Here is an 18,209-nt window from a genome sequence, read left to right as displayed (position 1 = left end):
TTCTAGCTGTTCAAGGACCAACTGTTTGATGATTTGTTTCAAAATTTTGCCAGCTACAGATGTCAGGCTGATGGGTCGGTAGTTACCCAGATTCTACTTTTTCCCTCTCTTGAAGATGAGGACAACATTTGCCTGCCTCCAATCATCTGGCACCTCACCTGTTCTCCAAGAAGTGTCCAAAATAATGGACTCCCATTGTTTCTCACTCCCAATTTTTGGAGAAGCCCTTGGATCTCTTTACAGTTGGCCTTGGTTTTCAGTATCCCAAATAATTTTTATATCTTCTGGAAGCTCATCCACTACACTACTTGCCCACAGTTCCAGATAATTTATGAAAAAAATAAATCACATGTGTACAAATACTGATCCCTGTGGGTCCACTTCTTAATTTTCTCCATTGTAAGAACTATCTAGATATGCCTGCTCTTTGCTTCTGTTATTTAAACAGCTTTTGATTCTATAAAATTATTGTTGAGGTACCTTGTCAAATGCTTCTTGAAAGTCCAGGTATATAATGTCTACCAGCTCACCTCTACATGACTGTTTACTTTCTTGGAAAAGCTCCAGAAGTCTGCTGAAACATGCCTTCCCTTTGAAGAAGCCATGTTGATTTTTTTCTCAGCAGGCTTTGTTCTTCTGTGTGTCTAATAATTCATCCTTTTGTTGAAATTTCTACTTATTTGCCTGATACAGATGTTAGGCTAAATGGAATGTAATTCTCTGGTTTTCCTATAGATCCCTCTTCAAAAATCAGAATAATGTTTGCTGCTTAGTTGTCATTTTGTACAGTGGCTGATTTTAGTGAAATTACACTAATAGTAACTATTTTTAATGCCCCTGTATGGATTAATGATTTGGATATCAGAAAGCTGGAAAATTTACAGAAGGCTATCCTTTTTATATTGTGTGTGTACTGTAGTTCCTTTTTGGTTCAAACGAAGTCCATCTCTGTTGTGCAGGCTATATAACCATTGCTTGCCATAACCCCTTGCTGTAACACTGACCAATGAACTGACCAACCTTCGTCTAACAATTGTGGGTTTGGAGTTAGAGTCAAGTAAAATATTTTAATTTTTTTGATTTATTTACTTTATTTATACCCTATTTTCTCCCCAATAGGTATCTAAAGTGGCTTATAATATTCCCTCCTTATCCTTTTTATTTTCACAACAACCCTGTGAGGAAGGCTAGTTTCATAGTGTATGACTGGCCCAATGTCTCAGTAAGTTATCACCATTCAAACCTGAGCCCCCTAGATCCTAATTTAACCACTACACCATGCTGTTGTACCAATACCTATTGATAAAAGTATTATCTTCTTTATTCCCTGTGCAACCATATACCCTGTGTAACCATATAGTTCAGCACTCGATCCATATCAGTCTGGCTTCCATCCTGGCCATGGGGTTGAGACGGTGTTGGTCGCCCTGCTGGATGATCTCCGTCACCAGCGGGATAGAGGCGGGTCAGCCGTGTTGGTCCTTTTGAATCTGTCAGCTGCCTTTGACTTCGTGGACCATGAGTTATTGGTCCACTGCCTCGCCAGTACGGGGATACGGGGTACAGCCTTGCACTGGATACACTCCTTCCTCGAGAACCAGACCCAGAGGGTTGCCGTGGGGGATGAGCTCTCGCGCCCTTATGGACTCCCGTGTGGGGTCCCACAGGGCGTGATTCTCTCCCCCACACTATTCAACATCTTTATGCGCCCTCTGGCCCAGCTGGTACGGAGTTTTGGTTTGGGCTGCCATCAGTACGCTGATGATACCCTGCTCTATCTCCTTATGGATGGCCACCTGGACTGTCCCCCGGAACCATTTGCCAGATGTTTGGAAGCAGTGACAGAATGGTTCGAACAGAGTCACCTGAAACTCAACCCCTCCAAGACGGAGGTCCTGTGGCTGGGAAGTAGGGGCGGGATCAGGAAGCACATTTACCCACCCTGGCAGGGGTGCATCTTACCATCGCGTCCCAGGCCAGAAACTTGGGTGTGACCATTGATGCCTCCCTGACTATGGAGGCACAGGTCAAGAAAGTAGCCAGCCAGGCATTTTTCCATTCGTCGCCAAGCCCGACTACTAGCGCCCTATCTGTCCCCCAAACACCTGGCCACTGTGATCCATGCAATGGTCACCTCCAGAATAGATTTCTGTAACTTGCTCTATGCGAGCCTACCCTTGTCCTTGATCTGGAAACTCCAGCTAGTGCAAAACGCAGCTGCTAGGGTCCTCACTGGTACACCTTGGAGGGTCCATATCCAGCCTGTACTGAGGCAGCTGCACTGGTTGCCAATTGCTGCCTGGATCCATTTCAAGGTTTTGATCTTAACCTTTAAGGTTTTACGTAGGCTGGGACCCACATACCTGAGGGACCGCCTATCGCTCTATGCCCCCCACAGGGCTCTGCGCTCTGCGGGTGAGAATCTCCTGGTCATTCCCAGCCCTAGGGAAGCATGCCTAGCCTTGACCAGGGCCAGGGCCAGGGCCTTTTTGGTCCTGGCCCCCACCTGGAGGAATGAGCTCCCGGGAGAGCTGCGGGACCTCTCAGTGTTCTGCAGGGCCTGCAAGACGGAACTCTTCCGCCACGTCTACGGTTGAGGCTGGGGCTGCCGTGGTACATCGATTGTTCTCCCTCAGGCTTCTTCTCAAACATCGCTGACCTCCTTCTCCTCTGCCCCCCTCTTTAGGAATGGGGGTAAGAAGGAGACTTTGTTATTGCTCTGCCATGTTGTGATGGTTTTAAGTCTTTTAATGGGAGTTTTAATGGGGTCTTAAGACATTGTAACCCGCCACGAGGCATTTGGGAGTGGCGGAAAATAAATTGAAATATAATAATAAAATAATAAAATTCATGTGAATAATTTTGAATTAGTAAATTTCTTAGCTCTTTCCCTTACAGATCATAGTATGTTGATTTGTTAAGCAAAGTCTTATGATTAAATTATAAACAAGCTACTTGCACATAAGAAGCAGAGATCTTTTCATAGAATCATAGAGTTGGAAGGGGCCATACAGGCCATCTAGTCCAAACTCCTGCTCAATGCAGGATCAGCCCCGAGCATCCTAAAGCAACCAAGAAAAGTGTGTATCCAACCTTTGTTTGAAGACTGCCAGTGAGGGGGAGCTCACCACCTCCTTAGGCAGCCTATTCCACTGCTGAACTACATTGACTGTGAAAATTATTTTCCTGATAGCTAACCTATATCGTTGTATTTCCTTTTTAGTTTCCTTAACTCTGTAGCCAATCATTTCTTACTCTCCCCATACCATTTATCAAACTGGATTTGGCTCTCAGATCTTAGGTTTTAAGCCAAGTCCATAGCAGGCACCTGTCAAGCTTTGCGGGGGTCCCAAGTGGCGGCCCCTCCTTTTGCCTGCTCCCCCAGTGCTCAGCTACTATTGACTGGCCTTGCACCCCTCTCCGGACAGGGGAGGGGAGGGATTGTCTCACACTGGCTGTGATTTGGCAGTGTTTTGTCTACCACTTCCTCAGGGTCCCACGACTCCTTCGCCTCCAGTGTCAACAACGACCCAGAGGCACTCGATAAGCTCTTTCTGTGTCTCTTTATTGTGCCTTCTTTCTCCTGTAGGTTCCTGTGCTCTCTCCAGACCAATCCACCAACCCCACCCAATTTCCCTACTCCGTTAATATACCTTCCCTTAACGTGCCTTCCTCCCTACACCCTGTGTGCCCTTCCTCCATTCCTTGGCCACCCAAAAGCCATGCCCCTTCACCCAGTTGCCACTTTCCCTCTCAGCCACTGCTGGCCCTCCCAGCCTCCACAGACCGGCTCCTTTGACTATCCTCAGCGTCTCTCGGCTCCATCAAGCCACACTCCTTCGGGCGCAACTTCACGACCACCGCCGAAGCATCCGGCGACATCTCCTCCCTTCCAGAGCCTTCAGGCCGTCCCCTGTCACCGCACGATCCGCCAACCCCCATCCCGTCTCTCTCAGCCTCTGACTGGCTTGCCCGGCTCGCCAAGCCCGTAAGTCCCTGTGAGTGAGGACAAGTCCATGCGGCAGCATTCTGGAGCTGCACCGGGTCGCCATCTGGAAGGGGCATGGACGGCTGGCGGCCCGAGAGTCCAGGAAAACCCGGACATCACCAAAAGTTCTAATTCTTGGATTGAGTCTCAAAAGCATTAATTTCATTATGTATTCCAACAGAATATTCCCCCTTACTATTATTATTATTATTGTTGTTGTTGTTGTTGTTGTTGTTGTTGTTGTTGTTGTTGTTGTTGTTGTTGTTGTTATTTCGATTTATTTCCCGCCATTCCCAAATGGCTCGTGGCAGGTTACAGTGTCTTAAAACCCCATTAAAACTCCCATTAAAAGACTTTAAAATGTCACTACATGGCGGCACAATAATAATAAACACAATAACTACGTTTATTTTTCTTAGAACTGTCTATTCCACTTTAACCACCTATTGCCCAATATCAAACACTCAGTTTTATCTAATTGTTTTAGAATTATTTGGGGGGGCATGGGGGGAGTTGTTTCAAACAGCCACTATCTTGTACTGGAACAATTTTTAAAGTATACTTTCAGTGGGGCCCTTATTAGATAATAAAATATAATCAATAATATTAGTATTTTCACCAAGGGAAATTAAAGATAAAATAATGTTCTTGACCAATTGCTTAATGTCCATTACACAACAAAGATTTGTGTTTTATTATTGTTTTGGGATGGGCCACCTGTAAAATCCTCTCATTTACTACAGTACTTATTACTGGAATATTAGCTGTTACAGTAGCTGATACAAGCTTGAGCTCTTTCAATGTAATATAGATATTAAAAATTAATTGACTATTATTTCTACTGAAATAAACAGCTCCCTGATTTTTATCTTGGGACTTCTACTTGCCAGCACCATCAAGCGTGCCCGTTTCCTGATTATCTGCTTCATCTTTTCCCTTAGACACCACCTGCAATTCCTTTTCCTTTAATAATTCCCTATGTTCCCTTATACTTGCAGGATTTCCTCACTGGGAAATTGCAAATTAAGATCTGAAGGGGGGAAAAACAGACGTAATCAACAGCGACCAAGGGCCCCTGCTCCCCTCCCCCCCCCTCAGAATCCCATCAATAAGCCCTGGACCTGTTTGTATTACTATATTGTTTACTGTTATACTGTGTTGTTATTTGGTTACAATTATTAGTTATCAGTTATACATGTTTTACAGACTGTTTTATGTATTGTTCTCTGTTATAATGTAAACCGCCCTGAGCCTCCAGGGAGGGCGGTATAGAAGTATGATAGATAGATAGATAGATAGATAGATAGATAGATAGATAGATAGATAGATAGATAGATAGATAGATAGATAGATAGATAGATAGATAGATAGATAGATAGATAGATAGATAGATAGATAGATAGATAGATAGATAGATAGATAGATTACTGTCAACGAGAATTTGGAAACGGCAGTGTAAAGGTAAAGGTAAAGGTATCCCCTGTGCAAGCACCGAGTCATGTCTGACCCTTGGGGTGACGCCCTCTAGCGTTTTCTTGGCAGACTCAATACGGGGTGGTTTGCCAGTGCCTTCCCCAGTCATCACCGTTTACCCCCCAGCAAGCAAGCTGGGTACTCATTTTACCGACCTCGGAAGGATGGATGGCTGAGTCGACCTTGAGCCGGCTGCTGGGATTGAACTCCCAACCTCATGGGCAGACAGATTCAGACAGCATATCGCTGCCCTGCCACTCTGCCACTGGCTCACCTTTGGTGCTCTCTAGCGGCCGCCATGGCTGGAGCTCCCACTCGGCGTGGCACTGCACAGCTGCTGCTGGCAGCGCCCCCCAATGGGTGGCAGGAAGTCAGGGGCACCGGCGGGAAAGCAAATGGAGCACGGGTTCAGACAGCGGCGGCGGCCCTCGACAAAAGACAACCCCCCCCCATGGGCCTCAGTAAAATTGTCAACCGTTGACAGGTCCCTGATGATAAAAAGATTGGGGACCACTGTTTTATGAGACTGCTGCCGCAACCAATTTACTACATTCTTCTTCCACTAATCCATTTGATAAATTTCTGTCTTTCTCATTCTCTTCTTCCATTTTGATATCTAACAACCAAACCTTTTCTGCCCCAAGGAGTGATATAATTTTACATTGAGCTCATAATGCACAAGTGATTTTTCTTGCCTTTTGGACCTAGATATGGAAGTCTAACTTTTACCCTTGGTGATAAGTTATTAACACCAACTATTCACAGTTCAAGATCAAGGTATATAGAGCTTTTATTGGATAAAAAGAAAGTAATGTAAATAATACACTTAAAAAAAAAGTATTTATGAAAGTCATAAAACTCAGAAATTAATTTGGTCAAATCTACCATTCATCATCACCAGTTCTCCTGAACATGGTTGATATACTCGTCTTTTAAACTAGTTTCAAATTTTCTAATAATTTACAATAGACAAGCTGTGGACCCGAACAATCTCTCAAGGAAGTGCCAAATAGACAAGAGCCCTTTTTATCTTTATTTCTCTGCTGCCACTGAGCCAGCCACCTGGCTTGAGTTCTTCAGGAAGGGCATGCTTGCATGCATGGCAGTCATGCTCTTCCCAAGCCCTGGTGGGAGCATAAGGTGGCCTGCTGCTATTTTCCCCTCCATGGGTGCTTAGATGCCTGATCAGCCTGGGACTGAGGCAGCTGCCCTGGATTCCCTCGCTAAGATTGTCCCTGTGTCTTGGGTGAGGCTGAAGATGTTGTTTTATCTCATTTAGGGCTTCTGGGAAGGCAAAGGAGCATGGATCTCTTCTTTCCCTTTCCTCTATACATATGAGTTGAGAGTAGATGGGGTTAAGTGTTCTGGCTGTGTGGGATGTAGACGGCTTTTCTCATTGGCCAACTTAAATCATGAAATCACAAATAACTCTTATTATCTGTGGTAGCCATCCATTGATCTTGGATTTTGTAGTTCCTTATCTCAGCTTTGCTCCTTCTTCCTTTTTTTATCCTGTATTTTTTTATATGGGAGAGAATTTCCAATGCAATCTTAATTATGCTTATTCAAAAGCAAGTCCCATTGGCCCCAATCATTCTGCACATGTTGGATAATGTACTTTCAGTGTGCTTGTTCTGCACAGAAAAATGCAGTTGCAAAAGCACATTGATGTGCATTATCCAAAGTCTACAGAAAGAGCCCTGGAGAGCTCAGGCTAGCCTGATCTTATCACATCTTGGAAACTAAGCAGTCAGTCCTGGTCAGTATTTGGATGGGAGATCACCAAGGAATACACAAACGCAAACAATGACAAACCCCTTGTGAATGTCTTATGCCTCAAAAACCCTATGGTGTCACTATAAATCAGCTGTGACCTGATGACAAAAAATGTCCCATAGAATTCCATGTAACTTGCTTCCTATTAAATTGTATTTAAATTTTCCGCCTTAGGCATGTAATTCCTCCTCTACAATAAATAATGGAACACTCAGAGTTTTTCACAACATTAATTGCTTTTTGCATGGAATACCATGAAAGTTCTACAGTTCTCTATCAACGTAAGATTCTTTGAAAGAAATCAGTTTGCTGCCAGTTTTTGATTCAGTGACAGATTAACACACTCCATGCTGGACCAAAAAGATTTTCACTTTTTTAATTGGCAAAGCGAATTGGTGATGCCCCTGCAGAGCTGTATTTCTTCAGGATAACATTGCAGCTGAGATACTAGGGCAATATGTGACTCTAGAAAGGGAATCAGTATGTTTAAGGCTGCTTCATTCCTCTTGTGGTTGTGCTCAAAAAAATTCCTAATGGAGTAACAGTAACTGATTTAAATTCCTGTCAAGTTTGTAACATGCTGTTGAGCAACAAAATAGGCAAGGTTCAGGGCAGCTGTTCTTAAACCATGATCATCTGGTCCCTTAGTTGGTATCAGCTAATTTGAGTATATTAATCCTGATCTTTATTCTTGCAGCTGTTGATCAGGGGCTCACAATATGCCTAATATAATCCAGGCAGTATAAAAGTGCTTTGTACTTCAGATTTCATTTATGAAATGAAAATTCAGAGCAAATTTTGTATGTGATTTTATTTATGATTAAGGAAGAGCTGTATGGTAGCTGTCCTCTGTGAAACATATGTGAGATTTTAATATTGGTAGAAATGTTAATAAAAATATTCCTTTTCCAGTGGGGAATTTTTTTTAAAATCTGAGACTTGATCTGTAGTGAGAAAATTTTGAAGCAATGGGAATTGCTAGGATTCTTCTGACTTTACAGTTTATATAGTTATTGCTAAATGTATGGTTCATAATAACTCTTGTGAAGTCTCTTTATGAGAAAGAGAAACACATACACAGCTGTTAGCAGTGTCTCAGCAGATACAGTTAAGTGCAGCCAAGCATTTTTAGTTTTGACTCAGAATCTTTTTGTGGGAGAAACTGGAAATACAGAAGCATGTTCTGGGTATAAACAAAAAAGTCCTATTTATCTCAGAATATTTGCATAATAGTTACATTTCAAAGCTAAATAATAAACACAGAAGTGAAAGGTTTCACACTAGGGAATTCAATGCTAAAATATTTCTGTATTCCATATTGTGGGAGGCCATTAAACACTGCAAGATAAAGAACAGTTGGCTTCACACCCACCTACTAATTTTTTTAAAAAAGAAATCCAATATCTTCTTAAATCTTTCCAAAATGGTACCAGTTGCTAATGAAACTCTTTCCGACAGCTGTATCCCAAAATACAGTTCTTGAAAGGGTTTTGTAAAAGTATTCCAAGATTGGCAATTTCTCATGAAAACTAGCTTAGTGTTCTAGGTGTTTAGCATGGTTTAAACTGGGGGAATTATAGTAGAATGAAAGTTATAGACAATAATTGGAACTTGCTAATAGCTTTGTAGCTGTTATAATTAAATGAAAACAAAATTAAATTTCTCTTCAAAGTCATATGAGGTGAATTTGGTTGCTTCAGAGGGAAACTGATTTAAGGAGGGCATAGTTGAATATCAAAGCACTTTAAATTGTGTTTCACCACTTGCAGAAAAAATAAGAGAAATGCAAACCTTTTACTGGACTTTACCATCAAACAATTGAATATGAACAGAAATGTTTTCTCAATCTTTACTTGAATCCATTCAGAATGGAGAAAGTCCATGCTTAGCACTGCATCAGAAATGGTTTCATGCCACAAATACTGTATTAAAAATGCATCTAGACTACATTTCCTTAATGCTTGCTGTTTGGTATTTATATTTATTTATATTTATATTGTATTTATATACCGCCCTCCCCAAAGGCTCAGAGCGGTTTATATGAAACAACAAAATAGTACAGATAACATCATTCAGGTAACAATAACAGTAACATTTAGTATGTTAAATGTTATTCTTCATATGTTCTTATCCACTTTTACCTTATTCCCTGGAATCAGTAAATCAGTGATATATGGAAATATAATATCAAGAACACATAGTTAATTATCCTTATTTTGATTATAGTGGAATTGATTATTAGGTATTATTAAAAACTTGGTTGGATACAGTATTTTGTTTTGGTCAGTGATTCTCTTAGGAGGTTACTATGAATGTTGTAGGTTACCTAGATATACACTTAATTTAGATCTCTCTTTCTTTTACTTGTATGCTTTTTCAGGTGGAGATAGAGAAGCTGGACTATCACCACTACTTACCACTATTTTTCGATGGTCTTTGTGAGATGCAATTTCCCTATGAGTTCTTTGCTCGGCAAGGTATCCATGATATGCTAGAACATGGAGGGAACAAGATTCTTCCTGTCATTCCTCAGCTCATTATCCCAATAAAAAGTAAGTGTGCATGTGGAGGGGAAAACTAACTAACGTTGAAGTTATGTTATTTAGTTTATGACAAGTTGCTAATTGAACACTGCAGCTTGGCAGACTTTGTATTTCTAGGAAATGATGGTAAATTTGAGTCAGTTGTGAGCTAGAGACCTAAAAGCTTTTGCCTTCAGTCATATATTTTCTGCCCGTTCCATAGAACTACACTATCTGGCTTGTCTTTTTTTCTCATTGGAATGTCATTTTTAGTATTTAAAGTTAAAATGCTTATTTTTTTTTTAACTCAACCAACTACCATATGAAAACTTACAGTGAAGAAAGCAACAAAAGAAGCTTGAAGTATTTAAAGCACTTTGTTTTTTTTTATTTTATTTTATTCTTATATTATTTTCAAGCATCCCAGTAAAGTTTCTTTCCAATCTTATATCGTAATGCCCCATGTATAAACCTATGGTGCAACCTCATTTGGAACACTTTGTACAGTTCTGGTCTCCGTATCTCTAAGAGGACATTGCAGAGCTGGGAAAAATACAGAGAAGGGCGAGCAAAGTGATTAGGGAGTTGGCGAACTAGTTTGGTGTAGTGAGCCAGTTTGGTGTAGTGGTTATGAGTGCGGACTTCTAATCTGGCATGCCAGGTTCGATTCTGCACTCCCCCACATGCAGCCAGCTGGGTGACCTTGGGCTCGCCACGGCACTGATAAAACTGTTCTGACCGAGCAGCAATATCAGGGCTCTCTCAGCCTCACCCACTTCACAGGGTGTCTGTTGTGGGGAGAGGAATGGGAAGGTTACTGTAAGCTGCATTCAGCCTCCTTCGGGTAGGGAAACGCGGCATATAAGAACCAACTCTTCTTCTTCTTCTTCTTCTTCTTCTTCTTCTTCTTCTTCTTCTTCTTCTTCTTCTTCTTCTTCTTCTTCTTCTTCTTCTCCCCAATGAGAAAAGGCTAGAATGTTTGTTTGTCTGTTCGTTTGTGTGCTTATGGATTTCTAAACCGCCCCTCTCCAAAAATTAGCAACTGAGACTTTTCAGTTTAGACAACTGATGACTAAGGGCAGATATGATACAAAACATATAAAAGTATGTATGGGGTGAAGACAGTTGACACAGAGGAATGTTTCATCTACTCCCAAAATACAAGAACCCAAGGATTTCCACTAAAGCTGATGGGCAGTAGATTCAGGATGAACAAGGAAAGACTACTTTACACAGAGAATTATTAAAATGTGGAATTTGCTGCCAGAGGATATAGTGATGGAGGATAACGTGAGGAGGGCAGGATGCTGTTTGTGTTGGCTGCAGAGGAAAGGACGCACAGTAATGGGTTTAAACTACAATGAGAGTTTTATTATTATTATTATTTTAATTATTGGATTTATTACCCGCCACTCACTTGTGGCTCGTAGATATCAGGAAAGTTGTAGATATCAGGAAAAAAAATTCACAGTCAGAGTAGTTCAGCAGTGGAATAGGCTGCCTAAGGAGGTGGTGAGCTCCCCCTCACTGGCAGTCTTCGAGCAAAGATTGGAAACACACTTTTCTTGGATGCTTTAGGATGCTAGGGCTAATCCTGCATTGAGCAGGGGGTTGGACTAGATGGCCTGTATGGCCCCTTCCATCTCTATGATTCTATGATTCTATTATTCTATGTGATGCTGGACTAGATATACTATTGTTCTGATACAGTGGCCTCTTCTTATGTTCTTGTATCTTCCATCATTAGCAACTTTTGTTTATTGTAATGATTTTTAATGTAACCAGGCTTTATCAATTTGTTCCTATGTTAATTCAACTAGCCTATTCCAATTTCATACATACACACACACACACACACACACACACAGTAAATGTTCTTAAACTTGTGCTTATGTGCGTAATATTTTTGTGCCTCCAATTCTTTGCTTTTAATTTTATAGCCCACCTTTTACAATGAGACTGAAGATGGAGACTAAAGATACAATGGTACCTTTTCCACATGGGGAATTAGACCCAGGCCGGCACTTATTGAGTTGCGAGGCTAAACTCCACTTCCACATGATGTCGGTGCTGGCCCAGGTCTGTCCATGGCCTGTTCCAATTTAGGCCCTCCATTTCCTGCAGCAAACGAATGTGGATATTTGCACATTCTCTTTTCTAGCTTCTTCCCCACCCTGGGCCAACTACGGTGTCCCAGAAGGGACACAAAATGCTGTAGGCAATTCCACAGTACTGTGCAGTGCCACTGAACCGCCTGGGGCATTTTTTTGCTTAAGAATGCCGTATACCACATTCCAAAACAGAAAAAAAAACCCCACACACTCCATCCATGCAGCAGAACCTCTCAGCCCTGGATGTCTCGTCTGGAGGCAGAAATCTGGGGCATATGGGGTGCATTACTGAAAACAGTCCCCTGTGGGGATGCAGGAAGCAGCAGGGAAAACTGCCCCATCACATACACCTAGCAGCTGTTCAGCAAGGTGCCTCGAGTGCAGAAAAGGTATGAGTGGTACAACAGCTATCCTCTTAGTGCCTCCTTAATCTTCTCCACATAAACCAATATTTTGGTTTGCTTAAAACCGAAGCTTTCCCAGTAGATCTGAGAAAACAGATCTGTACCCTGAATCAATAACTCTTGAATCAATAGCTATAAAACCTAGCTGTAAAACAGGTCGCTTTCATTGGAAGGTTTGGGTTGAGAACTTTTTTGGGGGGACTACAATGGCGCCAGAATCTTCCTAAAAATGGATGAAAGAGGAACAAGAAAGGAATAACAAAGAATAGTTCAGGATTTGCAGTTAAAACTTGATAAGACAATTCTAGTACACCAAAATGTGTTTTTGGCTTAATGTAATTTCATCATTCCACATTTTGTATGACGTTACGGTCTGCCTGGCCTTTCCAAATGCATTGTAAAAATATTTTTAGAACTCAGGAAAACAACACAAGAGCAGGGAAGAAATTAAGGGGGAAATACTGATGTGCTGGAAGGACTGGTGTATCAAGAATGCTTAAAATGTATAGATTACAGAGTACAAATGTTAAGCTTGTAAATATAGTAAATAGGGAGGTAGATATTCTACTTTATCTTAAGTGTTTAAATCAAGAATAGGTGCCTTCTTAAAAGACTGGAAATCCAACTGTCTGTTCTTTTGAGATGCACAATCAAGACCACCTCAGCTGTTTGGTTATACTATGTCACCTCCAGAATAGATTTCTTTAACTCGCTATATACGGGAGCTGTCCTTGGGCCTGATCCGGAAGTTACAGCTGGTGCAGAATGTGGCTGCTAGGGTCTTCACAGGAACATCATGGAGGGCCCATATCCAGCCTGTGCTGAGGCAGCTGCATTGGTTACCAGTTGCTGCCCGGATCTGGTTCAAGGATTTGATGCTTACTTTTACTGTTGTGTTTGTGCTTCCCTTTAAAAACTGTTTTTAAAAAACCCGAAAACACTTGTAGCAACGCATATTTGTTCATTCAATGTATAAGAAAGACCCTTTTCACTGGCGTAGGAGCTGGCGCTTAATCGTTTACACACTCTTAAAGTTAACCCCCCCCCCCCGTGCAATTTCTGGCCGAAATTACGGGCAGTATTGAACGGGGCTGTATTGTGATTGGAAACTTTACAGACAATTGCTTGTGGAGGGATTTCAGCCAAATAAGCATTGCTTATTCATTGCTTTTGCTGGTTTAAGGGGGGGGGGGAATGGCAATCGTAACACCAGAAGCTCGGGTGTGAGAACTTAGAGTTCAAGGTTCTGGTCTTAAACTTTAAGGCTTTACGCGGGGTGGGACCCACATACCTGAGGGACCGCCTATCGCCCTATGCCCCCCGCAGGGCTTTGCGCTCTGCAGGTGAGAACCTCCTGGTCATTCCTGGCCCCAGGGAAGCGTGCCTAGCCTCGACCAGGGCCAGGGCCTTTTTGGTCCTGGCCCCCACCTGGTGGAACGAGCTCCTGGGAAAGCTGCGGGCCCTGCGGGATCTTTCATTTTTCCACAGGGCCTGCAAAACGGAGCTCTTCCACCAGGTCTACGGTTGAGGCTGGGGTTGGCACGGTACATCGACTGCTCCCCCCCCGGGCTTAACATCATTGACCTCCTTCTCCACCCCCCTTTTATTAATGGGGGTAGGAAGGGGATTTTTGCTCTGCCATGTTGTGATGGTTTGAAGTCTTTTAATGGGGTTTTAAGACACTGTAACCCACCACGAGCCATTTGGGAGTGACGGGAAATAAATTGAAATAATAATAATAATAATAATAATTAGGGAGGGACATGCTTGCTACTGCTATACTGAGAATGCACATGTCTTTTTCGGATGTGTTGCAGGTTCTCAAGAGTCTAGCGGATTTTTTTAGGGGGAATCCACTTTTGTGGATTCCCCGAAAAGCGCTACAAAGAAGCAATTTTTGCAGGAGTGTTGCAGATTGTCTATGATGTCATGCGTAATGTTAAAAAAATAGCGTTACACAATGGTAAGACTTCAGTAATATTAACACTGTGCGGAATGGCCCTTGGAGATTTTGGGGGGGAGAGGGAATCTGAAGAGGGTATGGTTTGGGAACAGGAGAGACTTCAAATGGGTACAATGCCTTAGGATTGGTCTTCTAAAATGGCCATTTTCTCCACATGAACTGATCTCTGTCACCCAGATAAGTTGTACTAGTGGGAGATCTCCAGCCACCACCTGGAGCTTGGTAATCCTAACTGGAATTGAGATAAATGTTCATTATGATACATAAAGAGGGATATAACTGATTTTCTCCATTCATAAGTATGAAAAGGAAAAGGGCTTCTAAAATAAAACTATTAGAGGTGTCCATCTGGCTAAACCATAAAATACCTCCGAAATACCTGATTGGCTACTGGTATAGCTGAAGCCAAAAAAACACACACATTAATTTCCTTTGGCTTTCTGTTGGAGATGCTCAGGTATATATATTAGTCGGGACATTGGGAGCTGAGAAATCCGTGCCACCTTGGCTAGGTCTGGCTCCTCTTGTCGCTCAGTTTAAACCAAGATGCAAGAGATGTCAGCCCAGGATCAGCCAGGGCAGTGCAGAGCTCTCAGCTCCTGCCACCCCACCTGATCTTCTCAGGTCTGCATGCAGGAGCTAGAGACATCTTCGCTGCAGCAGATCATGGGGACAGCTTTACCTGCAGTGCAGTTTTAAACTCTGCTGCAGAAGCAGCCCTCCAGAATAGATATTCACGTGGTGGGGTGGTCTCTCCTTATCTCATGCATATCCTGGGGCCAGATTAAGCTGTACTGCAGGAGAAGCCAAGCCAACCCCAGGGTCAGGTTGGATTTTATTTTAAAACAAGGCAAAAAACCCGTTGCATATGTGAATGCAGCAGGCGCTAGCAGGGAGGTGTTTGGGGGGAACGCTGCGGGTGTATGGGGAGCATGCGCTGCTGTGGCTGCCGCCTCCTCGTAACCTCATGCTCGCAGATGTCCTGATTTCCGGCTCCCTGACACTTCCCACGCAGAACTGGAACTGCCTCTCAGCTGCCTCATCACCTGGTGACTCCCAGCTGCTGCATTGCCTGGCGACTCCCTGCCATCTCGTCACCTACTCGGCTTCTGCTTCCCCACCGCTGCGGCCACCAACAGCGGCCAGGAGCAGCAGTGGGCTGGGGAGCAGCGGCAGATGGGGTGAGATGTCCAGAGGTACACAGGCTGCCGAATGGGGCGAGGGCAAGGGCAAATGAAAAGGCGTGAAGGAGTGGTGTCCTTGGCAGCCAGGCAGTATCTGGCTGGAAGGCAGTTTGCGCACCTCCTGGATGGCTCCTCAAAATAGGTGCTCCAGTGGCCAGCCCAATCCGGTCGCATTGCTGGGCATGGCCATATTGGCTCATGCGGGCAGAAGGACAGGACAGAAACCTGGACAGCACTCTGCTCAAAGGGGCTTTTCCAAAATATTAGATAGAAACAATGGTAAGGATAGGGTTTTTTTTCCTTCTTGGGTTTATTGAACCTGATAAAATGTAGAATTTTTCAAAAATCCCAAATCTGACTACTGTATTGGAATTCAGACCCAAGATTATTTGGAAATAATGGATTTTATTTAGTCCAATAAATCCCCCCCCCCAAAAAAAACATTATTCCTTTGTACACCACTGGGGCTCTGGCGCATCCTGTGGAGGGATAGGGGAATACATGTGTTAATACATGTGCAAGTTTGTTGTTCCTCATTGGCCATCTTGCAGGTAAGATGTCTGGTCATATGTACTTGGTTGCTGATAAATTTGAACCTGAACTAAAGTTTGAGATATTTCTGCAATGACAAGGTAAAACATCAGTTTGCTTAGTGAATTAATGAAGTAGAATAAATGGTGGGGCAAAGAACTGAAAAGGCTTTTAATATTTTCCTCAGGCTTTATTAATTAAGCTGTTACATCTGCTTTTTACAATATTAGTGATATTTAAAATATTTGTTCTTGTTATGTCAATGTTTATGTCAATACAGTTATTCTTGTCACCTAATTATTTCTCTTTCTTGAAAGATGACTTTTCAGGAGATTGTCTTTGCACTTAGTAGCTTCCTAATACTGCGAATAATAAACATTTATTCTTCTGTAAATGTTTTATTTGTTTGTTTTTTTATTACATTTGTATACCACTCTCCCTTATGACTTTTGTAGCATTCTGTTGGTTTCTTTTTATCCTGCAAAATTTCTTTATGAACGTATAGAACAGCTCTCTTGAAATATTCCTCTTTCGTGGACATACCTCCCAAACCTCAACTGGAACTGAAAGACTGCACTGCAACCCTAAACAGAATAATATCCTTGTAATCTCACTGAAATCGATGGAAGAGTGTAACTCTGTTTAGGATGGAACTGTACAGTGTAGATGTGTGAAGTCTGATTTGTTAAGCAAGCATAAAATTCCCAGTGAATCATGTATTTACTGCTTACATAGGCCACAGGCGTGGGGTACATGGATGTGCATAATGTCTATGTGATGACATAATCTGCCTGCTGGTTTGGTCATTCTGGCTATAATCCTAAAGACACGTTCATAGGTATGAATCACATTGCATAACATAAAACTTACTTCTGAGTAGAGCTGATTATAATTATTCCCTAAATTCTCACAATAAAAGCCAGAAGGGCTAATAGTCCTTGCTGTCCTTCCTCCTGACAGCCTCTGTCTGCAGTACCCATTTTTAAGCACTAACATTCAGAAACACAAAGGATATATGGCAATTGCCATGTCTAAATTTGATCGTGTAGCATGGATAATTTTATTTCAGCAATTTCCAGTATTGTAAGATGGAGCATTTTCCTGTTGTATTCATTCATGCTTGTATTCTGTATGAAGGTACTGAGTCATATGAAGAATATAACTATATGAATAGGATTAATACATCACGTGAAAGGTGAAAAGTAATAGACTACTGAGCAGAACACTTTCGTAAAGAAAAGTCTGAGGAAAGCTGGTGTGGAAAGAAAAAAGAAGAAACAATAGAATATCAAATTAGAAAAGCAAAAAATGGAATGAAATGAATATCTGATGATAAAAAGAATGACTGAAGAGGAAAACAGACCAGAATGAAAGGGAACAGAAGAAGAAAAACAGAAACTTGACTAAACATAATAAACTTATCATCTAATCTTGCTGCACCAGCACAAAATCACACATTAAAATGTTATTCTGGCAGTTAGGGGGATGCTGTGCTGAGGCTGAAGATTGATGTGTTCATGCAAATATTTCGCATTAGTAGATATTATTCTGTGTTCAAACGTAGAACAGTGCAGATCCAAGATTAAATTCAAAATAGTTTGGTGGAAATAATGTTTTGGCATATGTATACCTTAATAACATTTATTCAGGATAATACGCATACACACAGATATTTAAGTTACTGTTCTAAGGAAGAGACAAATATCTCAGAAGAACTTGGTGATACAGCAGAAGACAACAGTGAATGGTCAGGTACAAATCTGACAAATACATAATATGAAAGTTCTTATGACGGGTTTGAAAGTGTTTTCAAGGATTATTTCATTACTGCATATATAGTAGGCTTAAATTCTACTTCTGTACTCCAGTTCACTTACATATACAGCCATATTAACAGTGGCTTTTAGTTAATTTATGAAATATTGCATTTTCATTACAAAAACAAGTAGTTCTCAGTTTCAGCATACATATTTGAGAATATAGTAAGAACATGAAAAAAAACTAACAGTGTAAAATGTGGTTTCCAGGTCTGTCCTGTCAGCAGGCAGAGGATAGTGGTGGTGGTGGAATTACTAAGGAAAGCGGAATGCCCAGGCCACATTGCTGTAGTCACCCAGAAAATTGTTGGTCTGACATTCTGGTATTTGGGGGGAAACTCCATAGAAAAAATGGCTTGTACCATGGAGTTTTTGCTTAAATACCAGAGCATCTCCCAGACATCACTGTTGTGATGATGTCATTTCCTGTGTAGTACCAA

General features: G+C 41.9%; 1 protein-coding gene across 1 annotated transcript in view; it reads left to right on the top strand.

Annotated features, from left to right (window-relative positions):
- The window catches only part of PACRG (parkin coregulated), a 334,003-nt gene that overhangs the window by 140,167 nt on the left and 175,627 nt on the right, over positions 1-18,209 (top strand). The window contains exon 3 of the mRNA XM_077348053.1: positions 9,618-9,789. Within this exon, the coding sequence (XP_077204168.1) occupies positions 9,618-9,789 (172 nt within the window). The remainder of the gene's footprint in view (positions 1-9,617; positions 9,790-18,209) is intronic.

This window comes from Paroedura picta, chromosome 1, assembly GCF_049243985.1.
Source record: "Paroedura picta isolate Pp20150507F chromosome 1, Ppicta_v3.0, whole genome shotgun sequence".
NCBI lineage: Eukaryota > Metazoa > Chordata > Lepidosauria > Squamata > Gekkonidae > Paroedura > Paroedura picta.
Note: the sequence above shows the minus strand (reverse complement) of the source record. Positions and strands in the feature narration are given on the sequence as shown.